Source organism: Bombus pascuorum, chromosome 1, assembly GCF_905332965.1.
Source record: "Bombus pascuorum chromosome 1, iyBomPasc1.1, whole genome shotgun sequence".
Taxonomy (NCBI): domain Eukaryota; kingdom Metazoa; phylum Arthropoda; class Insecta; order Hymenoptera; family Apidae; genus Bombus; species Bombus pascuorum.
In genome coordinates this window covers 1,975,819-2,002,003 of record NC_083488.1, presented here as the reverse complement: position 1 = coordinate 2,002,003, position 26,185 = coordinate 1,975,819, and the positions used below count along the sequence as shown (strand labels likewise).

Genomic DNA, 26,185 nt, shown 5'->3' with positions numbered 1-26,185 from the left:
TTCCTTTTAAACTAATTTTTTAATTTCATTTCAGTCGGGATTGGTATGTAAAATTGATTTTGAAAAATATGTTAAGGCTATTGCTAGGTACAATACAGCTGTCAATTAAAGTACGAAAAATAATAAATTTTTCAGATAACATGTCTGCTAAGCTTTCTTAAAAATTAACAAAACATGAAATGTAGATAAAAATTTAAGATACATATCAACTGTACATTACTTCATTTTAGCAATTATGGAAACGATATTGATTGATATAATGTAATAGAACATTAAAAAATCTACCCTTTTGAAAACACTAATTGTTTAAAATCTTTGAAATAATAGTAATCATAACAATATAAATTTTCTTCTTATCAAATTGGAAACATGGAACATTCCAAAACACTTGGAAATTAAAATGTTTTTCAAGCAGAAAATAAAAGTTATATTTAAATTTACATTAGCAGTTTATATGCTTTGTATGATATGAAAATGGGGTTGTAGTTATATGGAACACTAGAGTTGACATTAATTCTATTTCATTATGCCATTTTGTGACAACTCTTTGATGCTGTTGAGAAGTTTAGATGTGTTACCAACAATCTTTTGCACTAAGCTTATAGTACAATAGCTTTCAAACTGCAAATTAGATAACAAACACGATCAAACGTGCTTAATCTTGTTACACATATTTAATTTACAATGGTAAATATTTGGCTGTGTCACATTCATATTTATCATATTTTCTTGTGATTAAGTAAATGTTTAGTACAACGCACCTTGTACACAATGTACTATAAGATTTGTGAATACAACATATTGTCTAATATTAAATTTTTTACGCAATAAAGTATACGACCTACGCAAAAATATTTGCATGTATGCAAATCACAATAACCATAGAAAAGCTTTAACACTGAAATATCAATTTCAGTGTTAATACAGAATCATTGTTATCAGTACAATTTATATGCATATGTAGACTAAATCATGGATCTGTACTTCATTTCTGAAAATTAAGTCTAACTAGAAAAAAGTGATATTCTTTTCATGGAATAGATTTGACATGTCAAAGGTAAAGGGATAAAGACAGGAGACTATTTGCTTACTATACTTAGTACAAATCATATATGCATCAATAGTACCGATGAATTCATGTTTCTATATACAAACAAATAAAGACCTAACAAGAGCAGGAATCCTTTCCACCCTGTTGTTCATTAGATACACCTTGAAGATTAGTACGACCTGGTTGACTCGGATTATGTTGAACTCCAGATTCGGCAGCATTCAAGTCCAAACTGTATGCAAATAAATTATAATATGAAAATTTTCAAAAATACGAAATATGATCAACCACGTTATTTCAACAATATGTGTTAGGCAAAAAAAAATCAAATTTACTGACCGGCCATCTTGTATACTCTGGAATATCTTTTTTGCTGTTTCCAAAAAAGCCTCTTCAACATTGTGCCCTCTGATAAAAAAGTCATAAATTTAAATATTTTCTAATTATATAATTCGTGTATGTATTTATACTTTAACTACATAATTTAAATTTAATGCCCTTATGCTCAAACTAATTACCTAATTATTAACTTACGTTTTTGCACTAGCTTCTACAAACATAAGACCATTTTCATCAGCAAATTGTTTTGCTTCCTCATAAGTAACATCTCGTTGACCTTCCAGGTCACTTTTATTTCCAATTAAAAATATAACCTATAAATATAATATGTAAAATTGTTTGTTATATATATAATATAAACCTGTTATTTATAGAGTATGAGAAATACATCATTCAACAGTTCTGCATCAATGTAGTTACACTTTACAGACGTAAATACCATTATGTAAAATATCATATTTTGCATACAGTGCTTGGATTTGTTAAATTCCTTGTATCTGTAAGCCAGCTGCTAAGATGATTATAAGTTGAACGACGAGTTATATCATAGACCATTAATGCTCCAGCTGCACCTCGGTAATAAGATCTATAATGTACACATATGTATATATTATATAGCCTTTTTATTAAAAATGTTATAATTTGTTCATTATAAAAGTATATACCTAGTAACTGCCCTAAAACGTTCTTGACCAGCAGTGTCCCATATTTGTAATTTTATTTTTTGTCCTGCAACTTCAATGATTCTTGTCCCAAATTCAACGCCAATAGTATGTGGACAGTCTGCCATAACTACAGCAGAGGAAAATTTTCTATATCATTTTATATATGATGATATGAATATAAAAAGCTTTTAAATTAAAAAATTTATTCTAAGTACATTAAAACTATATAATTAATTTGTTAAAGAAATTACAAATGTGCATACCCAAATCTAAATTGTTTATAAAGACTTGTTTTTATTATCTTATTTGTTTTTTTAACTTACATTTTTTTTCAGTAAATTGATGCAATAAACATGATTTTCCTACTCCCATATCTCCTATAATAATATATTTGAAGATATAAGAGTAATTATATGGTCCAGTTGACATTTTTTATCTGTAAATATATAATTTACAAACTTTTGATTCTTGTATTAATTTATATGAAATATATTTTATTTATTAATTTATTTACACAGAGATATTAAAGTATGACAAATATCAGATCCGCAATGAAGTTTATTGAACATCTGGCATAGCAAGAATGTATGATAACAAAACACATAAATAAGAATATAATACAAATTACAACAAATGATGTTACTATATATATATAAATGACAAACACGACTATGTACATTATATCATAGTTGGCACAGTTGTCAATATGTTATCAATATGTTTGACAAAAACCTATGCTAAAAAAAAACATTATAACAAATTATAAATTATTATATTTTATTAAGACAATTTTATTATGATTATAAACTGCTAATAAATATTTAATTGGTGACAAATAAATGCATGAAAATATTACATATGTTAAGTAATACTATATTAAATATAATTATTCTAGTAAAATATCATTTTGTTGATACTTGTATAAAAATAAAATATGATGTGAAGACAATAATGATTTTTACATGTTTATTCTGGTGTTTTTCAACAAAACATTAATGATAAAGTAGTACATAATTGCTTAAATGATAATTATCATTATTGGTTGAAAATGTTGCAAAAATTAAAAATTGTCAAATAAAAAAATATGATAATACCAGTTCTGAATTTATAAATACAAGTAATAAAAACTCAATTTCCTGATGACAACTGTTCACTAAAAAAAGTTTCTGATGTCAACAATGCATTGTCTACTCACCGTTTTGTAGTTCACTACTGTGGAATGTTTTCCCACAAACTGAATTACAAGGATTTCGTTAAAATGTTATTACTACATAAACAATAAATTCTCGAACTAGATGTACAGATAACAACCGTAACACCGTAAATGTATTATAAATTACGATTCTTTATATCACGCGCAATATGGCAGATCACTGTCGCTAATAACGATGGCGGCGAATAAACGTCAAACCACCTGTCACTATTTTTTAACAATTCTAGTTATTAACCTAAACTCGTTCGTTGCAACTTTAATTTTAATAGTGTTATTTAACTATTACGACGAATATAAGTAATATCTCTAGTTGTAACTGTAATGTTTCCGAATATATAATTTTGCTAAACCATAGAAAGATGAATAAAGATAGATATCATTTGACCATTATGGCAGTAATTCTATACATATATATGCGTACATACAAATTCTAGTGTATTTCAAAATGCCATAGCACTATTAATCAAAATATTCTTCTTATTCTGTAAAACAATGTTTTAGAATTTCATATTAACATGAGTTCTATGTGCCAAATATAGAAGCATAATACTCCTATTACTCCTATTAAAACTATGTATATAAACCAACCGCATACCAGTTCTTTTGAAACAAAGATATTGATTGGTTTTTTGCTCTATCTCAACATCAGTTAGTTTTACTGAACAAATAATAAATGTCTATATATTTTAATAACAGAATATAGTAACATTTTAAAATTAAAATCCTAATTTTTGAGATCATAACCCTAATTGGGCACATAATATTTGTCAAAGATAGTTTTGATATAATACAAAAATTATTGTTACAATAACTATTGTATTGAAGTACATATATATATAACAGCATTATTTAAAATATTTAATCATCCTTTTATTTAAATTGGATATATTTGTAAGTTCTTGGTACAATTTTATACAAATTACATTAAATGTAAAAATTAAAATATAATTTTCATATAAGTAACGTATTGTTAGTTACTGCATTTGGTTATTTCGTTTGTTTTAATTATAAATTACGTTAATTGATTGATAAGTTAATAAATTCATATAAATTCTAAAAGTAAAAAATATTTTTTTTGAGAACATGAAACACAGAAACCAAAATTAGCAAATCAAAAGGATTATCGAAAAATTTTTGTTTGAGTATGAAGTACCATCCAACCATCGTAAAAATTTTAATGCATATAAATACATAATAAATAATGCGAATGAGCCTAATTGAGAAACCACCCAAATGTTAGTCGTTTGAACAGTATTGGGATTTGTAATGTAAATATGTTAATAGTAGTTGTAGGTTGTAGTTAGAATATGCGCACTTTCGTAACTTGCAAATGTTGTGTTATGTACCTATTGTTTGATGATTGAGACTTATGTTTAAAATAATTCCGTGTAAAATACCTTGCAGGTCTAAAAATCTTAACAGTGCTTAATACATCAGTTTGTCTGTTTGCTTCGTTACTCTTAATAATTACTAATAAAATACAAGAATATTTTTGGTTAAGAGTAGTATCGGTGAATTAAATTCCGTATATGTTAACAGGTGAGAGCTATTAACTTAGTAAGATTTATTTAACAATAATTCTAAAATAAAGGATTGACGAATAATAATTAATAGTAAGATATCATAATAAGCGCTTGTCAATAATACTTATGAGGAATTTATTATATTTAGATTCGTTTTGTTGTTCATTTATTATATATATTATAAATATGTATGTATACATAAGAAATATATAATTTCTTATATATATATATATATATATATATATATATATATAATATAATTTCTCTTTTTGCGCTATTTGTGCATTATGAATTATGTATCAAAAAATGGTACATTGAAATTCTGAGAAATAATAATAAAGATCTTTTTCTAAATGTAAACAAAAAATATTTGTTTATTAAATTTCTATAAGATTAATCACAAGTATTTTCTTTTACGTAGCCTGCACATCAATTTAACATGTTTTAAAATCTCAATTATAAATGTTAAAAATATAAGTTAGTACAATTTTAGTTATTAAAAGATGATTGACTTCAGTCAATTTTGTTGTAATGTAATTATATGTAACATATATATGTAAACATTGCGTTATATATTTTTGGATTTTCAATATATGCCATATGCATTCACTAAAAATGCATTATTACATCCAATAATTGTTGTTATGAAATATTAAGTTTATATATATATATATATATGTGGTTTAAATATTTATGAAATAAAATTTGTTTTAGAATAACATTACAGATGCCATACATTTTAGTACGTGGTAATCTTGCATCGTATGGTCATAGATACCCATGGAGAGTTTTAGTATCAGGTCTTAAAGGTACTATCTTTTATTTTAGAGCTTAAACATTTAATATAATTATATTTAATTTATTTATGTAATGATAATTTATAAAATAAATGTTATTTTGTTGCTACTTAGTTCATATTTTCTATATGCAGTTTTTGCTTCTTATAATACATGTGTAGCATGTTATATTAACAGAATACATGAGCACGTTTATATACATCACGTATTTTTGTTTTATTTCATGATAATATGTTTTCATTTATATTTAAGAAGGTAATATTTTAGAAAGTGAAATATGATATATTTAAAAATAAAATAAGTTGTTAATGGATTTACATATCCATTGATTTCTTATAAAAATGAAAGTTGAGTATTTGTATCTTTGTCTCCTTCTCTTTTTTTTTCTTCTTCTTCCTCTACCTTATTTTTGTTACAATTGTATATTAAATATTTTGTTCTCTTCTACAAAATTTCTAACGTCTACTATGTTTTATAGACTAAATCCATGTTCTTTTTTATGAAATACACAGTTATATCGTTACATAGTAATAATAATCTTTTTTTGTAAAATTAGTATTATTCAAGTTATGATAATATAAAAATCATACCATATTTGACATTTATTAGAGAAAAAAGTTAAATAAAAACATTCTAAAAAATGAAAGATATAATATTCAAATATAAAGTGTCACAATAAAAAAAATACATTTATGTATTAAGACATTATTTCTTCCTCAATATATATATTAATAAATTAATTCCTTAATTAACTAATTATCATTTATACCAGTATGTTTATTGAAATTTGAGTAAAGAAAGATGTGTAATATGAAGTGATAGAATGTAAAGATATTAATACATTGATTACGCAGTTTATAGAAACGTATTGGTTCAAATTGTTTTGTTTTAATTTGAAAAATTTGGAAACAAAAATGAAGTTTTTATTTATATTGCTTCAAGTAAATTATGATGTTGCTTATAAGTGAAATTGATATTCCATAATTTTGAGTAAAACGATACCCCTATCAACACTACTTCGCGATAAATTGATAATAATTATCGCGTAGATAGACCGCAAGTAAGATTAATTATATTACCTTTCAGCTGAGTTCGTATGATTGAGAACGTGTGATTTTTATAATTCTTAGTTTTTAAATGTAATTTACGTAAAAGTTAGAACAAAATTACGTTGAAAACGTAAGATATTATTCACGTATGTTATAGCATCAGATATAGAACAACTGAGTCGTTTTGCTTCTGGGGGATATTGTGATGATTCGACAATAGTGTATTTGCAACATCCTTGTGTAATATTAACTGCTTTAGAAGTTCTTGGTTACAAAGTCGTAGCATCTTCAAGTACAAGTGTTAAACAAGATTATAATGAGTACATGTGGACTATGAGAAAAGATTTTTCTGAACCTGAACCTGAACCTGTTATTAAGACAGGTATGATTTTGTAGTAATTGATTTATTTTTACTAATAATTATGTGATAACAAACATTTACAGTTTATTTGAATTACAAAATTTAACACTTCTTATTATTCTGAGAAACAGTATTTTTATCTTTCAAGATAAAAATTAAAAATATAAAGCGTAATTAAAAAATTATATGAATTTATAATTTTTATTTTTACATAAGTTTGGTTTATTACATAAGCTATAAATGCAAGAGGAAAGAAAGTTATTAAATATATGTGTATGTAAAGAATAATATCGTAACAATACTTATGATATATTACAGTGAATATTTCATAATTTTTTTATAGATGAAATATTATAATAGAATTTTCTTATATACAACGTTTTTAGTCCCGTTAGAAAAATATGTAATTAAACATAAATGTAATATATTAAAAAGTTTGTACGGATTACACTTGATTACTAATTTGTGTATTTATTTTCGAACTTTCCTGTTAGATTCTTTACTTTCAAATGTTTCAATATTTTGTCTGTAGAAGATATTTTGTGTAAGTCTGATTATAGACTTATTGTGTTTAATTAAATTATATGGAATATTTTATATATATTTCATATATATAAATCATAACAAAAGAAAAAGAGAGAGAAATATAAGATTCAAGATATTCGTTATCTACTGCTTATATTCTTATAAGGATGGCAACAAACACAAGTACTGTTCTTACGAAGGTTATGTGTAGTAGTGGCTGACATTTAAATTTGATACTAGGTATAGCATCAGATATGTTGTAGATATTTTATCTAGCAGTGGTATATATTGTTTGTCATTTAATGTGACATTCGCTTAAAACTTTCGCTCTTGCATCAGCTAATGACTTTCATCGACATTACGAATTTCTATTGATTTTTATTGTGTGCGTGTGGAAGTTTCGTTGTATATAATTTTCTTCGTTAAATGATTAATAACAAAAAATGATTTTGAAAAATTACATTCAATTGCTTCAATGATATTTAAAAGGTGTATAATCTTAGTAATTTATATGTATAGTACCTACCTGGATATTAGAAAGAACAATGTGTACATCTACTAATTTTTTAAACAAGCACTATATTTTGTAAATTTTATAAAATTGTTAGAATTTTAATTTTAAACTTTTGATGCTGTGCTAATAGTATACTTTTGTATATAATATTTAACTATGTTGTAAATCAATATTTTCATCTTTAATTTTTACACTTATTTCCTTATGCGAACATTATGTATTTTAGTTTTGATTCCGTACAATATATAAATTAATATATAATATATATTATTTTATATTATATATATAAAATTTATATTTATTTATATTATATATATAAATTAATAAAATGATATATAAATGATGTTTTATACAAAAATTTTATATTTTTATTACATTAAACCACAATTAACTATTTATGTTGAAAACTAAAAATTTTATAAATATAAAATAAGTAAAACATATGTAGTTAAAGAGGAAGTATGTTGTAAAACTTAAAAAAGAAACGATGGTTAAAAAACGAGGAATTGTGTGGAACTATTATAATAAAAAAATGTTAGGATCTCAAGTGATTGCATTTTGTAAGTTTTGTAATCAATCATACATTCAAAATGCTACTCGTATGGAACGACATATGGAAAAATGTCCAAAGTGTCCAGAAGATGTCAGACAACAATTTATACAAGTAGCTCGTAACAAAAGGCATAAAGCTAATAATCTTGACAATAAAATGAACGATGGATGGCCAAAACAAGAATCTTTGGTAGATCAGAACATTACGGATACAGAGTTAGAAGATTTAGATGATTGGAATTATAAGAATCAGTCATATGTAGTTGATACATCTAATGTAATACAGCAAAATATGGATTTAGTAATGCATAATAATGAACAAAATTGGGTAGATCAGGATAATGCCGTTAAAAATCATTATACAGATACAAGATTAGTTAGTAGGAATTGGGAAACAAGTGAAAATGATACAAAAACAATTGCAACTGGTAATTTGAAGAAAAAGGATATTTATGAAACATTTAAGCTATAATCCTATTTTGGAGTTATTATTAGATCGGACAAAATTATGCAACTAATTCTCAAATAATTATCTAGAACAGATTTTTTAAATGTTTTTAAAAATTTTGTGTAGCTGGATCTCAAGAACGATTAAGTTCAGTTCACCAAAGAAAGTCATATAATCCTAGAAGAATATCAGCTGTTTCTTCTGTACAAACATCAGATTGTTTACCCTTACAAAATAAAATATATCAAGAACAGTTATTAGAAAGACACGCCTTAAGAAGAGCTGCAGAATTAGAAGTACAGCGTAAAGCCTTGGAACTAGAAAGATTTCAATGGGAATATGAAAGAGATAAACTTCAAACCGAAGTTCGTTGGGCTCATGAAACTCGTATGATGCAACTTAAAGAAGAACGAGAAAGGCATTTGACTGAACAGAGTAGAATAAAGACAGTTTCACATATAGTCTAATTGTAAATAATGAATTTTACCTATTGATAACAAATAATACCATTGTATTCTTGCATAATAATCTAAAATGTTTTAATACTCAAGATTATTCTTAATCAAATATGAGTAGATGATAAAGAGAATATAAAATAATATATTATCCATTTAAAATGAAATATAATTCCTTTTTATATTTATAGAAGGAAGTATTTTATATATATTTTATATAATATTTTCAAGCAATATATTAAACAGAATATTTAATTCCAACAAAATGTGGAAACTCACAAATAGCATTATAAAGAGTTATTGAGTATATATTTAAAAAATATAAACATTTTCAATTCCAAATACATTTGAGCATATTTAGATTTTGTAATTTAAATTTTAATTACTATAAATTACATATATATAATAACTTGTTTTTTCCTCTGGTATATTACATTTTTTATTAAAAAATTTATTTCTATGTCTTTATTTATTTAAATTCAATATTACTTTATTACAACATACTGATTAATATTATTTAAACAAATTTGAAATAAAACATTTTTATCGATATTTGTGGAAAAAATTAGTTTCTTTCATTGTCTCAATTTAGCATAAATGAATAGTAGAAAAATGTAAAAGTAGATATATTTTTGCCAAGATAAAAATATTGTTTCTTTTTGCTTATAAAATTAGATGTACGTGCATTGTATATAATATTATTTATATTATATAAGACTTAGTAGTTAAATAATAGGATTTTCTCTTAAAAGAGAAAATGAGGGAGTTACAAAATATGTTTATATTTTTCCCAACAGCATTCTAGAAGCAACATTTTTCTTTTGACAGTAAAAGACAACGAAGTTTAACAATCCTCTTTAGCTCAACAATGTCGCAATCAGTGAATACAAGTGTCGGAAAATTAGCCAATGAAATGAATGATGATGAGAATTACTATTACGTTGGCGTAAAAGCCTCGCCATTTGCGAATGATTGCGTTGTCTTCGGTTTAAATTCGGATGAAATTTTGGCTCTTTCAAAGCGTTTTCCAAACTCTGGATCAGATGTGGTCAACGGCACTATGATCAAAGGTTACCATCAACCATTTTCAAAAAATTTTTTTTACAGAATAACTGTATTTTTACGCGTTTAATTAAACTTTTTACCGAAAATATTTTTCACTCTGTCTTTTTGTAACAGTATACATGAAAATTGCCTCGGTTAAAATAAATGCTATGTTTAATTTTTTAATTATACCTACATTTTATATATCTCTGCAAATTAATAATAAAAATAGTGATATATTGGTAAAAATAGATTTATAATTTAGATTTCCTTGTTTGCCATATTAGCTATATATTTAGTAATTGGAACTGCTTTGGGTTTCCGATAAAAAAACATTATATCTGTAAAATGTTATACATTAAATTTACAAATAACATTGATGTATTATTGTCAAAGATAAGATGTTATATTGAAATATTTTATAGAAATTCAGGATTGGTATGTCTTATTGCATCGTATATTTGTAAATCATAGAATATTTTTCTTAATTTGTGCAATAAAATTTATTGCAGGACCACCTTTTTCCATCATTAACGCCCTGGCAGAATTAGGATATCGAGTTATCTGTAGCACAGGAGAAGCTGAAATACTTTGGACACTGCAAAGGGAATTGTAAAATCAACAATTATTCTCAGGACTACGATTTATAAGAAAAAAATACTACTTATGTATTTAAAGTATGCGTGCATGTTTAATAATGTGCACGCCAATTAAGAAACCAGTATGAACGAAGTATTATTTAATTATATAAAAAGTTTGTATACAAGGAACACACGTAGATATAAGAGGTGGTGTGTTCACTTTCGTTATAAAATTTTGATCAATATTTTTTAACTTGCTTTAGGGATGTATATTTTGTATCGAACATATTTGTACCAATAGATTTTCACGAGGAATTTTAGCAAGTTTCGTACATTACATTCGTAAAAGGCATTTAATAGGTTAAAACTACAATCGTACATCGTTTTATACATAAATCCATATATAAATTTTTGCAACTTCGAATCGAATTAAACGCAAAATGTCTTCAATTTGTTTTAATATGAATTTACGATAACAATTATGACACTAATAAGACTGTACGAGATTAAGTTTCCAATTTCTATATTTTGCCGATTAGATCAATATTTTTTTGCAACAATTATTTTATTACTTACCATAAAAATTAGGTACATTTACGCATAAAATTGTGAGAAGTTGCAAAAATGATAATAATACCAACGCTTATCTTATTCGTTATTTTTAATCCATGCAGTATCAATATCAAGACATTTCGTACAATAGAGGAACAATTTTTCTATTGTTTTTCTACTTTATATTATCTGCAATATAATTTTTAATAAAATTGTGTTGTTATATTTTTGTGTATATTTATAACGCTATGATACAATACACGGAATCAAAACTAGCGTTAATATTATGTAATGCTGTAAAAGAATTTGCACTGTACTCGGTATTTATTGAATTCATTTATGAAACGATAAGGCAATATTTCTTAGCACAGCATCATGCTCCAAAACGAAAAGAAAATGGGTAGCGATTGTCGAAGTACTTTATTACAAAATAATTGAAACATAATATTATAATATATATATAGAGGTCGATTTTGTATGCCGCGCCTTATTTTCATATACGAATTCGATATATGTACATATAAATTACATATATGTGAACTATGTGAAATACATTTTTGCATATTGTGAATGAAAATTCATTGAAGAATATACGATTAGTATGACTTAAAACTATTTCTTTATGTACTTCTTCACGACCATTTATAATTTACGAAATATTAAAATTTATTTTCATATATAATGACATAATACTTATTTGTATCACCAAAAAATATTTCACCACAATTTTTATTCTTTTTCCTTTTTAATGACACGATAGGTAAATTATCGAGACGCTAATTAAGCGTACCTATCACAAACATGGAGCACAATCATAACTGTAACGATCATAATACATGCTGCAGTATAAGTAATAATATCGGAGTTAGTCAATCTCTTGTGGAAATGGAATTTGAACGTGGTATATGGTACGCCGGTAAATAATCAAATTTGTTTTATCTTTATTGTATTATTTTATTTTTTTTTCTTAAATATCGTTAATAATATTTATGCCATTTTCAGCACAGTATAATGACTTGGATCGTGTAAAGATATTACTGAAAAAAGGTGTTTCACCAGATGCAGAAGATTCTGCGGGATATACAGCGTTACATTACGCAGCTCGAAATGGACACTATAAAATTTGTAATATTTTATTAGAAAATGGTGCAGCAGTGAATGCACAGACACGTTGTGGACGTGCTACTGCTTTGCATAGAGCAGCTATGCAGAGTCACTCTGAGATCGTTGAACTATTGTTGAGATTTGATGCAAACCCTAATTTAAAAGACGTCGATGGCTATACCGCTTTGCATAGGGCACTCACGGCACGCTCCACACCTGTTTGCAAACTACTAATACCATGCACTGATCTATCATTACTGAATAGCAACATACAGAGTTTAGAACAATTAGCAAAAGAAAAGTATCCTGATATTTTACCATTTTTATTAACATATATGAATAAAGGAGAAAAAGTAAACGATTAATAAAAATAATAAAAATCTCCTAGATTTTTTAAATTTTCTGTATCAACACACGAATAATAAAAATGTGGTACTATAAAAATATTTATTTTATTAATAATTGTCAGAAGAAAACAGTATTTGGTAGATAAAAGAACCTTGAAGATCTTAATAGATTTATAAAATGTAATTTTCAAAAGTACTGGATATCATATCTTTTATAACTGTTTTCTAATTTATTAATAATTAAGTTGCAACTATATACAAAGTGTACAAGTATATTTCTAATGTTAATAAACTGATCTATGTAATCCTCTCGCTTATATTGTTGATATTTTAACATTAAAGATACGGCTTGATATTTAAAAAACAATGTGCAGTTTTGTTAACTGGATCGTAAATTTTGCACTGTGTAGGTGTTAAAGTGTAATAATAATATAAATAAAGGTTTTATTTTATACTACATGAATTTAGCAATAGTAAATACATTACGCATGAAATTTTATTTTATACTTTATATAACAACATAATGTCATACAGATAAACATTCTTAAAAGTAAATCTAAGGAAATATGGACTATAAAGACGATTCTATCAAATGATAAAGGAATAAATGTATAGATAAAATTGATAAACATGCATCATTATTGGTGGCGTTCGTTCCATGTGCTTGTCAGAACGGAGAGGGTCGTGCACTTGATATTGAATCGTTCGCGCGCGACCGTAAGTATTCGGGTTGAATCGGGGGTTATCGTTAGAATTCGACAGTGCTCGATGAGTTGCGGAGCGTAATATGTACGGCCGCCGGAGCCCCCTTGCGATAAACGGTGGTGCCATCTAGCGGAACACCTCCCGTCTCTCTGTACTGTACGACTGCAATCGTTGCATGGAGTCAGTCGTTTCACGAATACCGCGGGTGGTTTGCGCGAAGGCTCGCCGCCGCCTTTAGCCGTTGCGCGACGGATCGTCCGTCGTTTCGCGGTCCGAGGTTCGTCCGCGTGTCTTCGACCACCTTTCCCGCCTGGATTCTTGTGCGGTTTTACTCGTCGATTTGAGTGACAATCGCGAGCGATGTAATCGTGCCCTGACGTCACACGGCTAATCAAGTGCACACACGAACGCAACACAGGCGCGCGCGCGCCTGCTACTCGTATTCGTATACACGGATGGTCTACGTAGCTGCACACGGTATACTACATACAACACGTATACAGCCGTGCACACGGCTAAACTGATAGAGAGAACGAAGGAAAGGGAAACAGTGTGCAAGATCGCAAAAGACAGAGGAGAAAGAACGGAAACGGAGAGATAAGAAAGAAAGGGAAATATATATATATATATATATATATATATATGCGTATCTACATATATATGTATATGTTGCGTAGCAAGAGAACGGTATTAGAGAAAAGGGGTGAGGCGTAAGACGTATAGACGGAGGACAATTCACACTTGCATACGTCTATGTAGGCTTGTACGAGCCTTTCGCCTTTATAAAACATTATGCGTAGATATTACAGCGAAAAACACGAGACGGTAAGAAGCCCGAAATTCTTTCTCCGGTTGATATATTCGAGCATCGATTTTTCTCGAACGACTTGTTTTTGTAACTCTCGCGAAGTATTTCGTGTTTTCGACACGTGCAAAACAAGGCTATGAAATAGAATAAAGAAGAACCAGACGAAAGAGCGAGAGAGAAGTGTCTACATCTCGTGGCGCCCCGTTGTGTTTTTCTACGGAAAACTGTGCTCGGAACCTGCGTGAACTTTCAGAGTGGAAGAAAACGTTTAGCAAACGGAAGAGAAAAATTTTTCTTTCAGAAAGGTAGACCGAAAGGCGAAGAAAAATTTCATTCGTACGTATATCGTTCGATCTAATCAGTGAAACTCGGTGAGAAACCAAACGGAGAAGTTTGAACTGGAACGACAAACTTCAATGGACAAAACAAGTTTTATCCCAATCGAACCGGTCAGTGAGTGTAATATAATTTTTGTGTGTTATCTCTTGTTGAAGCCTTTTTTCTCTGCTGTTATGTGAATTTTTATCATGAATATAGAAGTGTGTACGTGCGACACGATTGCGGGTGTACCTTGTTCGTGCAATAATAAGAAAGTGGGGTCTGTACGTTCCGTTTTTATTAACTTGTCGGACGGTCCACTGCTTTGAGAGTCAAGTTCGTCGCGCTTCGCTGTACGCGCCGTGTCTGGTGCGCACATATTTCCTCGCGCTTTCGGTTGCGCTCCGCGACAAGCTTTCTATTCCAAGTGAGATGAAATATATCCTCTCCGTCATATCGAGAACTATCGGTAAGGGTAATTGCGAATTACGCGGCAGTTACGTGCTTTACGCTTGCATTTCTTTCGTAATTTCGTTGAACGTACTTTCGTTTCGCATTTCCTATCGTTATTAGCTTTATAGCTTTTCAACCCTTTCATGGACATAATCTACATTTTTATCAAAAATCAAAAATTTTAATCGAGAAAGTATATCGAATAGAACTTATATTTATTTCAGTAAACCAGTTTTGTGCGTTATCTCTTGTTGAAGCCATATTGGATATATGTTATTAAATCAAGGTTTAATAAAATTTAATTTTTTTTTCTACGATTGTCTACGGTCTACGTATATAATATATGTATGTGTGATAATAGAAATGGAAATACATTTTTATATTGCCCTTACACATGACCCTGTTTAATGGGGAAAATAGTTTTCATTGTTTATGAAAGGGTTAAATTTGATTTCCAAAGTTTCTGCTGTAGTAATTAGTCGCTGACAGAGGCCATTATGATGAATTAGATATTTATGGACGAATTTTATTATAAATTTCAAACGCAAATAAGCTTCGCTTTAATCATTAATAAAGTTGTTTAAAATCATGAAATCGTTAATAAATTATCATACCGTGAATATATCAAATGAAATGTTGCAAAAATTATTGTTTCAAGGAATATTAATTTATAGTCGAAGAAATTTTATATCAATTTTTTCGTTTAAACAAGAAAATATGTACTTTGTCAGAAATGCATTTTCTCGCGTTTATCTGGAGCTGTCAGGTCGGTTGATGAATCTTAGAAAACATTCCAAAGAATTCCAGCGAAAAAGTAGTGCCCGTGGGTAGAGAACGTAAGCGTCGACGACAATATCGATCAACTTTTCCTAAACGTGCCTCGGTCTACATATGTTTGGAAGCAGAATGGGGTGTGGACATGCGCATATACAGACCATTGTATTAGTAGTGCGTTGTCAAGTGCGCCATGTGATGCGTGAGATTGTGATGCAGTAACAAGTATTCTTCGTTTCACAAAAAAATATATTTTAATTAAAATTATTATGTAGACCGATTGTTTTTACTATTTAACGGCAAAATAGATTCATACAACGTATAATTATAAAAAAAGATTAACCTTATAGTTATCAAATTTCGTAGTACATACGTTCATTAATAGGTATTGTTCATACCTATTAATTGATAATTACAAAATTACCATTCTTTTTTATATATCGTAATTATAATATTTCGAGGATCTATAAACGACCTAAATTATCTTAATTATTCTGAAATGAATGTGATAATGATAAATGAGTAGTTTATGGAGGTACTGCGGCGTTAGAGTTTCACAAGTACTATATTTATGTTTTATTGCATCGGTTTCACTTTCTGCTTTGCTTGTACCACTTACTGGACGCAAAGGATCTTGGGTAAAATTTGCATCGAAACATGGCATCAAAAGTCTCTTTATTTTCTTTTAAAATATCTTAGCTAATTTTCTTTGGTAATGACGCAGTTTAGTGACTTTTCTCTATTTTGACTATTTGGTTCCAATCTTTTTTTTTTTTTTTTTTTTTTTTTTTTTCAGAAAGTAAGGAGAAATTTAAAAGTTTCAAGCTCTCTTAATAAAATAGTAAAAAGCATATTAGTTTCTTGAACTCTCACGATCAAGAGTTCTGATTTATCGATAAAATAGAGCTTTCGAAGAAAAGAGTCAAGAAGTCAAAAAGTCGCTAAACTGACTAATTATCTTTCCTTTTTCTTACGTTTATTATTTATAACGAAGCAAATCGTTCGATCCACTTTTTTCAACCATTATTCTTCTCCATTGACAGGATTGGCAAAGATTACGAAGATCTCTAAAAGCTGCAGTGCGAGGAAACCTCATCGAGGAGGATGAAAGAATCTTTGACAGCTCGATCACGACAAGACGATTCCCAAAAGAAATACTTATTCTCAGGCGTTCGCACCTGAGATATTCTCTCGTTGGTGTCTTTGTGAGAATTGCTTATTGAATATTTATAGGAGATTGCACGCATAGGAAAGCGGACAGAGAACCGTTCCTGGTCAGTGATAACGGTCGAGTTCGATAAAACAGGAACGTCTAAGTTTTCTATTCTTCGTCGATAGATCACGCATGCGATAATACGCGGTTAACGATGGAAGGAAAATCTGCGAATATCTGGACGTGCACGTGAGCGAGCGAGAAAGTCGACGTGTCGAAAAGTGAAGTCGATATTGGAGGGCGAAAAGGAAACGATGTGACGGTGCTGCTCGGTCGATAAGAAGAGTCATATCGTGTAAAGTGCCAAGAAGACCAGAGAAAAAGAAAGTGTACTTAATATCAGTTATTTTTGTTTTACGTTCGCGATAGTGATCTTGTGTTATTGGTGACGTGACAAGATTCTTGGGTAAAAGAGACGCCGAATGTCGGTAAACGAAGAGGAAGCGTACGATAGGACGTTGCGATTAAGAACGCATGTTCGGCCAGTGAATTTCGGTCGAGGAAAGGAAACTATTCGTCTTCGTTGATTTTTCGTTGTTCTCATCAACACGGGACGAAACGAGAAGTGACCGAGAGTGAAACGAATTATTACGTTTCTTCGTTCGTTGTTTTTACGGACTCGCGAGCCACTAGGTATTCGATTCGTGGTTTCGGACTCGACGCAGAAGAAGCGGCAATTTTCTTCGCGAAAACGAGATAAAAAAAGAAGGGATTCCACGAATTTGACAAATTGGAAAAGTGTTGGTGGTGATTAATAGTGGTGCATTCGTTGATTATTGGTGGTGATATCCGCGTTATTGGTTGTGAGAGGGTGTGGTGAAAAAAAAAAAAGAAAAAACGGGGTGGTGTGGTGGTGGCACATCGTGCAAAAAGAGAACACTCGACTGTGACTCTTAACTCATTACCACGGATCTCCCCCGGCAGTTTGACGCCACAGCCATCCTCGATGAGAGGAGGCACATGTCCATTGCTGCCGCTGAAAATGCAGGGTAAGTCTTTTTTCGATTTCTTTTCTTTTCTTCTTTTTCTTTCTTTTTATTTTAATCTTACGTCGTTTATCCAACGAACGGGAAACTTGTTCTCGCTCAACGTTCAATTTACATTATGCGCCATTGTTTATTTATTTAGGCGATTCAGAGATCACCGTTTTGTTATCTCGATACCGTCGCTGCAGCGTGTCTCGCGCATATACAGGATCTGCACATGTTGCATATATTGCACTCGGTTAAGATATACAGTAAATGGAACTGTTACTGTAGTTGCTTAGCGCAATTAACCTCTTAAGCGAAGAATTACGCGGACGAAAGTTTTATACACGTTTCCTCTCTATGTCACTATGTTCTCTAGTGTCTCTATGTTGCCGTTCTCTGTTTATTTTGAAACTTTTTACATTCCCCCGTATTTTGTAATTGTTAATTATTTTAGCTATATATGTAAGTAGTAAAAAAAGTAAGATTTTTATATCGATACCGGTTACACTAAAAATTTTTATAGGCTCTTTTTATTATTTTTCGGCTTGGTCGATAACTAGTACACTGAAGACATTGATAAGCAAATATATTCTCTTCTAAAAAAGTGAAAAGTTTCTTCTTTTATCAAAAGATGATTATTCATTTATTCTATCTTTTTATCGTATTGTGTCTAATTGAATTTTAGATAACATAATAGACGTAGACGAAAGATAGCCGATAGCCGATGTTCAATATGGGTCATTTAACGAGAAGTATACTTGTAATGTTTTAGTTGTGTTAGGATGATATCTAGCTGGATTGGGTTAACAGAGAGGGCAAGAGGGTTTCTCAGGTCATAAGGGTCTCACATAGAATTCGATCGCAAAATAAAAATGGTTTATGCATTCCTCACATGTGTCACTTAAAACTAACGAACGGTCCAGAAGATATTCAGCGTTCCATTTGGTCCGAAGTTGTACATCTGAATAAATAAAAAAAAAAGAAAAAAAAAACAATATGAAATAATATTTTTATTGCGTCACGTTGAGCATCTATCTTATTGTATAGGATGCAATAGACTAAACTGTCTAAAGACAGAGATTTTCCTTGTTTGTTATTTATAGAGTATTCTAGAATATATTTTTCTATCAATTCTGCGACAGCTAAAAATAATTAATCTTATATTTTTTATAATGTTAAAAACTGTTCATAACGATAAAGCCACTGTAGAAATTTATAATTTGGTGTAGGCTTCCCCAGTTTAGCTAGAAATAACATCGTTATTGCTTGGTTCTTGGCTGTCCTTTTGCATCATATATTAGTCATTTAATATTCGACATAAACATATTCCTGTGTAATCCTTCAAATAGCTTCGTGTCCCCGTTCGCGTGCACGGAAATACACAAAATCTTCTCACGCAAAATGAGCGAAGAAGAAAGGGATGTTGTGTATCATCCGTCGTTATGTTTGAGTTAAAAAATTTAAGAGCTCTCTCTCTCCCTTTGAAGGCTTGAATTGTGCCGACACCTGCTGCTCTTTTTTTCTTCTCTTTTTTCCTCGTGTTTTCTTTCCCTTTCTCTCTCATTTTGTTTTCTTTAAAGGAAACCTTTGCATCCAGCTTCTTCCAGTTTCTACTGAACCTATCTCGAGGCCCGTCTACCTGAGATACCTACTTCTTCTTGTTCTTGTTCTTGTTCTTCGTATCCCAAAAGGTCCCTGCCGTTATACACGCTTAGGTACACGCTGCCTAAAACTATCTCGCTGTTTGTCTGTTATTCCTCGTAGCTCTATCAATATTAACACTTTCGCTAGAGGCGCGACTAGCTCGTTTTCGTGTAATGGTAGGTTTTATATCGTAGGATCTTGTGGTATTTTTCGATGGTCTAGGATTTCGTAAATAGGCTTGCAAGTATTTTTTTTCTTTATCTTGAGCTAGATGCTCGACGCTTGGCAAGTTCGATAGTTTGATTTTGGTTGCGCGGTGAATTTATTTAAATCGTTATAAACAGAATTTTGCTCGTTTGTGAAAATGGAAATTATAATAGTTTACGATTGTTTTTGTTTGAAATTCAGTAACAATTGCTACAATAAATTGATTCTTTTGCTATCGATTATAGGAGTATAGTAATAAAATGTAACGATACAACGATGGATAAATAAGATAATATTTAAAATAAAACTCGTAAAATTGTGTATCATGTCAAGTTATTTAATATTATACTCCATGTTTCTAACTTTCTTACATTTAAGTTAGTAATAAATTAGTTATAAATACGATATTATAAAATATAAATTAAGGAATTAGGAGATAAAATGTGATTATCTCAAGTTGTTATTCTCAATTTTTATGTGATAAAACTTGCCCAGGCCTATTTGATACTGGTATAATTCGACACTAAATTAAATCAATCAATCGTGACTAATTAAGAGATATTGAAATTCGATTGAAAATAAAATTTGACGTCTAATCGTAAAATATGTATCTTTAAATATATATACGGACTATAGTTTATTTTTATATTATTGGTCGTACGATATAAGAAAGAGTTGCTTTTCATAAAGATAAACACAGTTTATTCGGCAAATATCAACGGGGGAAAGACAAGTAGATATCGCGGAAAATGTCGGTCAGTTGTTAGGTTAGAACTTGGTCATTTGAAATTCCAAACTTACGCTCGTATATACATACAATTGCTGGATTTCAGCGTTATAGATAGTTCCAAGGTAATAAACCAGTTCGTTCAACGTTATACATTTTATGACATAAGGAACGATTTTCCGGTTACATAGACGTGTAGGAGAAATAACTCGTAAGCGACGAATAATCGCTTGTAAGACCGATATTCTCGTTGACGAATATACGAGTCACGGGGATGATGAAGACTGTTGCTATCGTATGCTGTGGAAACGATAGTAACATTTTTAGACACTATTAAACAACTCGTTCGATAAGAAGTTGCGTAATGATGCATATTCCCTTGCTTTGTACTGGCAATCGATACACAGCACGCATATATACATACTTGCATAACAACCAATGGACTTAATTCGAAACAGATGACACGAAACTTGAATGTGTTCTCACGTAACACAGCCGTTGAGGCTATTCTATTGTATCGAAAAGAAAGATTCGCAATCTGAGTTTCGAACTCGGGTAATATCGGTGAAAACGAGCTTTCCCTCCTTTTTTTCTATTTCTTCCTTCATAAAATTGCGATAACTTTGTTATACGTACATGCTATATACACGCACACACGCACATATGTATATATATAATCCGTTCAGTGAACAACCACCGAGTACCCTTTTATTCTATTGAGTTTGCTCGGGATTCGCGTTCTCGCAAACAACTTCTCGTTCGAAGACCAGTACAATGAAATACAGTGGGAAGAGATGAATTTTTACGTCATTAAAATGTAGAACGGAGAGCTTCTGAGCTTACAGGAGCGAGGACGGAATGAATAAAACGAAGTAGTTATCAAGTTGCTTCTTAACGATATCTATGGTTCCGCGATACGATTTGAATAGGATTTCCATAAGATTCTGCTGCCTTTTGTGTTTTAAACAAGGCGCGTACTATGATGTAAATATTAAGGGCCATAATTTCCGAGGAAACACGTTTTCGCGTTGTATAAGGACACTTTTAAGTAATACATAGCTCGTAATCGGGGTCCGACGATATGTTTTATTAGGTCGTAAATAAGACCTTAGAAACTCTTCTCTGTGCCAGGCTGAAGTACACGGTACATTCGAAAATAACAGCCTCCAGAACGAATTCCTTGACTTGCTTTCAGGCTCGCCGAACGAAGGATAAACGACACGGCAGGCAACCTCACTCGCGTGTCTCCTACGTATCAATTCTCTCGTATTAAACGAGATGCAATAGCGTATCGAAAAACAAGACGTATCCACAGGTCGTCGCCGAGGAAATTGTAGAGGCACACGAAACATAAGATAGAAGGCGACAAGCGTGCGCCGCGTCTCTCCATCCGACGGAGCTCGACTGATTGGCGGAGAATAAAGAGAGAAAGAGTCGCGTAGTGCCAGCCGCATGTAGCAAAATAGAAACTTGGCTCTCTTTAGCGTAGGCGTATAGTTCGCGACTATATAACTGATTCATCGTCAACGACGACAGTGTATTTATCGCGAGGCATTACACTCTATGTGAGCGGGTCAGAGTAATTAAAACTACGTCGTTCATCAGCGGAGCGCGGTCGTGTCCGAGCCGCGAGACTAGAGTCCGTAGGGTTAGAATAGAAGCGATAGTTAATCGCGTCATTGTTCGTCGTCGTTCGTGTCACGATCATCGTTCGTACATGTATATCTGCCTACGTTCCGTCCGGGCGATGTAACTGTACGACGGAGCGCGGCGGAACGCGGAAACACAGCGAATGCGCCTCGCTAAACGCATCGATCGAGGTGACGATCGATAAGGTTAGATTCCTAGATACAAACTGGTGATAGCAGAGAACCAAAAGACCCCGGAGGAAGTGTAAAAAGGTCGAGAGGAGAGGGAGAGGATAGAAAAAAGCAGGCAAAATCGGCCCGATGTCCGTCGAATAGCGAGTAGCGTGTAGTAAGTCACGTGGTCGATTCCGAGCGCAGCCGAGAGGCGAACCGAGTGGAACCGAGCCGCGCCGAACCGTGCCATGCCATGCCGTGCCGCGCCACGCCACTCTGCGCCAGCTCGGGATATAGATCCTCCGGTGTACGATGCGACGTTGCCAAGTCATTGCTGTTAAGCCGGCCGGCAGCTCGACCGGCCGACTCCGTTCGTTCGTCCGCTTGCTCGCCTGTATGCCTGCTTGGTTGCTTGCCTTTCTGTCTGTCTGTCCTGTCCATCCGTCCGCTACTTCGTTTGTTCATTCCTTCGTACGTTCGCGTACGTCCAGCCATTCGTCCGTCTCTACGGGAAAAATAGCGTTGCCTTGGCTTTCTTTCCTTGCCTTGTCTGACTCACGCCCTGACCGCGTTTCCTTTCGCGAAAACACCTTTAATTTTCGATCGCTGTGTCGAATAGTTTTTTCTCTCGCTTTCTCGCGGAACGAGGCACGTTGTCGTCCCATGCGTCCGCCGATGATGTAATTCCTTTGTTTCTGCCCGGTGCCATCGTTTCCTTTTATCGAAACTGTCCATACGCGTCGATTCGATTATTTATCTAAAGCGCAAACTTTCTAATCTGTACTTACATCGATTATCGCACCTTTTTCAAAATAACGAAAACCATCCAACATGGCAAATTTGTCCATATCTTTCTTCCAATTTATCTGTCTCCGTCTTCGAACTTTTATCAGTCTGTTTTGAAGAACGATTACAAGCGGAATACGTTAGAAGCGGAAAAGGAAGATCTGGCAACGTATATTTTTCTAAGCGCAAAGCAAAAATAACACGGCGTAAAATGCACCGTTATGTATCCTGTATATATTTATTATGCGTAAACTTACACAACGCATCATTAGTACACGCAATCATTTGTTGCATAACGCATAATGAATTAGTAATCATTCCCAGAGGAAAGACATTTTACGCTATGTGTAATCTGTATAAATGGCAGGTACCGTTTTCTCGGATAACACGGTATCAATTAATTTTAGACTTGTGCAGGGTATCGCTGACCTCGGCTTCGGTACTTCGAATATTTTTACGTAATTTCGTCTTCGAATCTCATGGCCGGTATTTAGAACGCACCGTTATCACGAACAGTGCCTGTTTGTTTCTCGGAGTCCTTCTGGATTCCGATTTACGCAGTATTTTTCCTCAACGGTACCGCAAAGGATGCCAATTGTTTTGGCGGCAAATTTCTTTCAAACAGGGTCGATCGGTTTAGGCGCGTATTTTGAAATTTTCTATATTTTAATTATGTATTTAATTTTTATCTTTTTATCATCGATTTTTTTCGTCACTGTCGCGTCGAAATTGTCGATAAAAAATACAAACGGAGTAATTGCGTAAAAATAACGTAATTATACGTAGATTATCATTGAAAAGTATTTGTCGATTCAAAATACGAATAAAACGATAGAAACGATAGAATTGGAAAATGAAAGTTGTTATTAAAAATATAACGTAAATTTGTTACGTATCTAAAGACTGAAAGACATTTCTTAATCGTTCGTGTGAATAAACAATTGGGAATGTTTTATTGTAAAACGTCAATTTTACGGCAAGATAATTGGTGAAAGCGTATGATTAATCGTAGGTGTAATATTCAAGCCAAGGACTGCACAATGCTTGTTTAAGGCCGCTTGTAAATATAAATAATTTCTGCGATACACCGACTAGATTTTCAATTTAATTTTACATACACTTTTCAAACATTCCATTACATAAACGTTAATCGCGAAGATTTAGTACTTTCCTTTTTTTAAAGTCATGTTTAGCCTAATAATACTTTCGAATGAATAATCGCTGAAAAATGTGACTTGCTACAGAGACTTGGAGGTTAAATCTACGATATAGTATAAGAATTTTTATTCTCAAGCGATATTATTTAATCCTTAAATAAAGAGAGAGAGAAATATCTCTTATATTAAATTTACAATTTAAAACGAATTAATAATTTGCAGAAATCATGTCACCATTTTTAACATGGTAATCTTAATGTTATTAAAAGTAGGGCGATATTTATCGTCAGTCGTTATAATCGCTTCGTTTTATGCATGGATGTGTGCTTGGTAAAGCATTCTTATCAAAACTTTCATTAGAAATTTCTAGTCTGGTCCACTGAAGTGAAAACACTAGCTGCTTTAACTTCACAGTGAAGTTCTGACTTTGCCTCGTTTTTACCTTTTTTCGTTCGGTTTTATTGGATTGCTATTTTAATTGGTCGAAATGCTTTCTTATTCATATGTAAATACCGCGGATACACGGTGTACCACAGCGTGTACGCTGAAGTTACGAGATTATGCGAGTTTCTTCACGTGGAAAACTCTCAAATCGTCGCTGTTGTCGGCAGAGTGTGACACGGAATTGCGGCGTTGCCAATGTTGCAGCCACTCAAGGGCAGTTCACACCGTGTCACTGTTACCTGAACGAGTAATCGCATTAATCTTGTCATGCGCAGTATTGACGCTGCGAGCTTCTTTATGTATTAAAAACAATTACCAACGCGTTTATATTTGATACAGATCGTTTAAGCTTTTTAAATCGTGAAATTAAATAACCTTCTTTGATTCGAAGTTTGTTCGAAAATTATTCGTCGATCATCACGTCGACATAGGCTCTCCAAATCTACAGATCTTTTTCTACTTTGATATTTCGCGCTTTCAATTCTACAAGCATAAAACTGAGTACAAAATTAAATTTTATCAAGAATTTTGTCGAGAGAATCTTAATGTCTAGAGAATTTACCGAGATCATCGGGGTAGAACTATCCGAAGAAGAAGGTTTTTGAACGAAATTAATCTAAAATTAGAGCTGATTTATGCACGTTGGATATGAATCATTTAGGATGGATTTAGGACTTTAGGATCGAGGACCGACGTACACGGAGATCTAATTTGTAATCTTCTTCCTCGCTTCTGAAAATAGTAATATCATATGGAAAAGCCTAAGACAGTCGAGAGAATCGTGGTGTGTAATTCCGTTGGACGGTAGTCTTGATTCAACTCGAATCGGCTTCAAGATATCATTAAATGCTCGTAGTCGCATATGTTCACGCGCTTCTCGTTTCATCGTATACCAACCATGGACATCGATGTTGACTTGTTAAGCATTGTATTTTGCGCCAGGTTTTGGTACGAAACTTGATATAATAGTTGCACACGATATCGATTTTCTTTTATTTTCTATATAGAGTTTCAAGCATCCGGATTATAGCGTATCAAATTTAGTTTCGATTTTTT

At 31.5% G+C, this 26,185-nt stretch overlaps 6 protein-coding genes across 14 annotated transcripts in view; 5 read left to right on the top strand and 1 right to left on the bottom strand.

Moving 5' to 3' along the window:
- Positions 1-403: 403 nt before the first annotated feature.
- On the bottom strand, positions 404-3,645 carry LOC132916094 (ras-related protein Rab-14). The gene is made up of 7 exons (XM_060975873.1): positions 3,251-3,645; positions 2,379-2,491; positions 2,056-2,182; positions 1,859-1,976; positions 1,586-1,704; positions 1,391-1,459; positions 404-1,283 (listed from the first exon to the last, which is right to left on the bottom strand). Exons 2-7 carry the CDS (start codon positions 2,482-2,484, stop codon positions 1,166-1,168), a joined length of 657 nt encoding a protein of 218 aa, XP_060831856.1. The 5' UTR covers positions 2,485-2,491; positions 3,251-3,645; the 3' UTR covers positions 404-1,165.
- Positions 3,646-5,511: 1,866 nt separating this feature from the next.
- On the top strand, positions 5,512-12,568 carry LOC132916097 (uncharacterized). Of its 2 annotated transcripts, none has more exons than XM_060975879.1 (3): positions 5,512-5,600; positions 6,795-7,019; positions 12,430-12,568. In XM_060975879.1, the coding sequence occupies exons 1-3, from the start codon at positions 5,519-5,521 to the stop codon at positions 12,447-12,449; spliced, it is 327 nt and encodes a 108-aa protein (XP_060831862.1). In that variant the 5' UTR covers positions 5,512-5,518; the 3' UTR covers positions 12,450-12,568. The 2 variants fall into 2 exon arrangements, with proteins under 2 accessions (XP_060831862.1, XP_060831861.1); XM_060975878.1 differs by lacking the exon at positions 12,430-12,568 and adding an exon at positions 10,321-10,431.
- Positions 8,342-10,431, top strand: LOC132916092 (uncharacterized). The gene is made up of 3 exons (XM_060975871.1): positions 8,342-9,017; positions 9,164-9,506; positions 10,290-10,431. Exons 1-2 carry the CDS (start codon positions 8,525-8,527, stop codon positions 9,502-9,504), a joined length of 834 nt encoding a protein of 277 aa, XP_060831854.1. The 5' UTR covers positions 8,342-8,524; the 3' UTR covers positions 9,505-9,506; positions 10,290-10,431.
- Positions 10,361-12,284, top strand: LOC132916098 (uncharacterized). Its single transcript, XM_060975880.1, has 2 exons — positions 10,361-10,562; positions 11,049-12,284. The coding sequence occupies exons 1-2, from the start codon at positions 10,361-10,363 to the stop codon at positions 11,150-11,152; spliced, it is 306 nt and encodes a 101-aa protein (XP_060831863.1). The 3' UTR covers positions 11,153-12,284.
- Positions 12,450-13,425, top strand: LOC132916096 (ankyrin repeat domain-containing protein 39). The gene is made up of 2 exons (XM_060975877.1): positions 12,450-12,585; positions 12,672-13,425. The coding sequence occupies exons 1-2, from the start codon at positions 12,471-12,473 to the stop codon at positions 13,136-13,138; spliced, it is 582 nt and encodes a 193-aa protein (XP_060831860.1). The 5' UTR covers positions 12,450-12,470; the 3' UTR covers positions 13,139-13,425.
- Positions 13,426-13,954: 529 nt separating this feature from the next.
- LOC132916087 (nuclear receptor coactivator 2-like) overlaps positions 13,955-26,185 on the top strand; it is a 129,709-nt gene continuing 117,478 nt past the window's right edge. For 3 of the 8 annotated variants that reach the window (XM_060975861.1, XM_060975864.1, XM_060975863.1), the window contains exons 1-2: positions 13,955-15,420; positions 17,222-18,380. In XM_060975861.1, the coding sequence (XP_060831844.1) occupies positions 18,352-18,380 (29 nt within the window). In that variant the 5' untranslated portion in view covers positions 13,955-15,420; positions 17,222-18,351. The remainder of the gene's footprint in view (positions 15,421-17,221; positions 18,381-26,185) is intronic. The other 5 variants (XM_060975860.1, XM_060975862.1, XM_060975857.1 and 2 more) reach the window with 3 other exon arrangements.

Bases quoted from the DNA above. Each gene is read 5' to 3' on its own strand.
- LOC132916094 (XM_060975873.1), bottom strand. From the start codon at position 2,484: ATGTCAACTGGACCATATAATTACTCTTATATCTTCAAATATATTATT. The intron at 2,183-2,378 runs GTAAGTTAAAAA...CCTCTGCTGTAG, and splicing joins TCAATTTACTGAAAAAAAAT to TTATGGCAGACTGTCCACAT. The intron at 1,284-1,390 runs GTCAGTAAATTT...ATTTGCATACAG, and splicing joins CAGAGTATACAAGATGGCCG to TTTGGACTTGAATGCTGCCG.
- LOC132916097 (XM_060975879.1), top strand. From the start codon at position 5,519: ATGCCATACATTTTAGTACGTGGTAATCTTGCATCGTATGGTCATAGA. The intron at 5,601-6,794 runs GTACTATCTTTT...CGTATGTTATAG, and splicing joins TTTAGTATCAGGTCTTAAAG to CATCAGATATAGAACAACTG. The intron at 7,020-12,429 runs GTATGATTTTGT...ATGACACGATAG, and splicing joins TGAACCTGTTATTAAGACAG to GTAAATTATCGAGACGCTAA.
- LOC132916092 (XM_060975871.1), top strand. From the start codon at position 8,525: ATGGTTAAAAAACGAGGAATTGTGTGGAACTATTATAATAAAAAAATG. The intron at 9,018-9,163 runs GTAATTTGAAGA...AATTTTGTGTAG, and splicing joins TACAAAAACAATTGCAACTG to CTGGATCTCAAGAACGATTA.
- LOC132916098 (XM_060975880.1), top strand. From the start codon at position 10,361: ATGTCGCAATCAGTGAATACAAGTGTCGGAAAATTAGCCAATGAAATG. The intron at 10,563-11,048 runs GTTACCATCAAC...AATTTATTGCAG, and splicing joins CAACGGCACTATGATCAAAG to GACCACCTTTTTCCATCATT.
- LOC132916096 (XM_060975877.1), top strand. From the start codon at position 12,471: ATGGAGCACAATCATAACTGTAACGATCATAATACATGCTGCAGTATA. The intron at 12,586-12,671 runs GTAAATAATCAA...TGCCATTTTCAG, and splicing joins ACGTGGTATATGGTACGCCG to CACAGTATAATGACTTGGAT.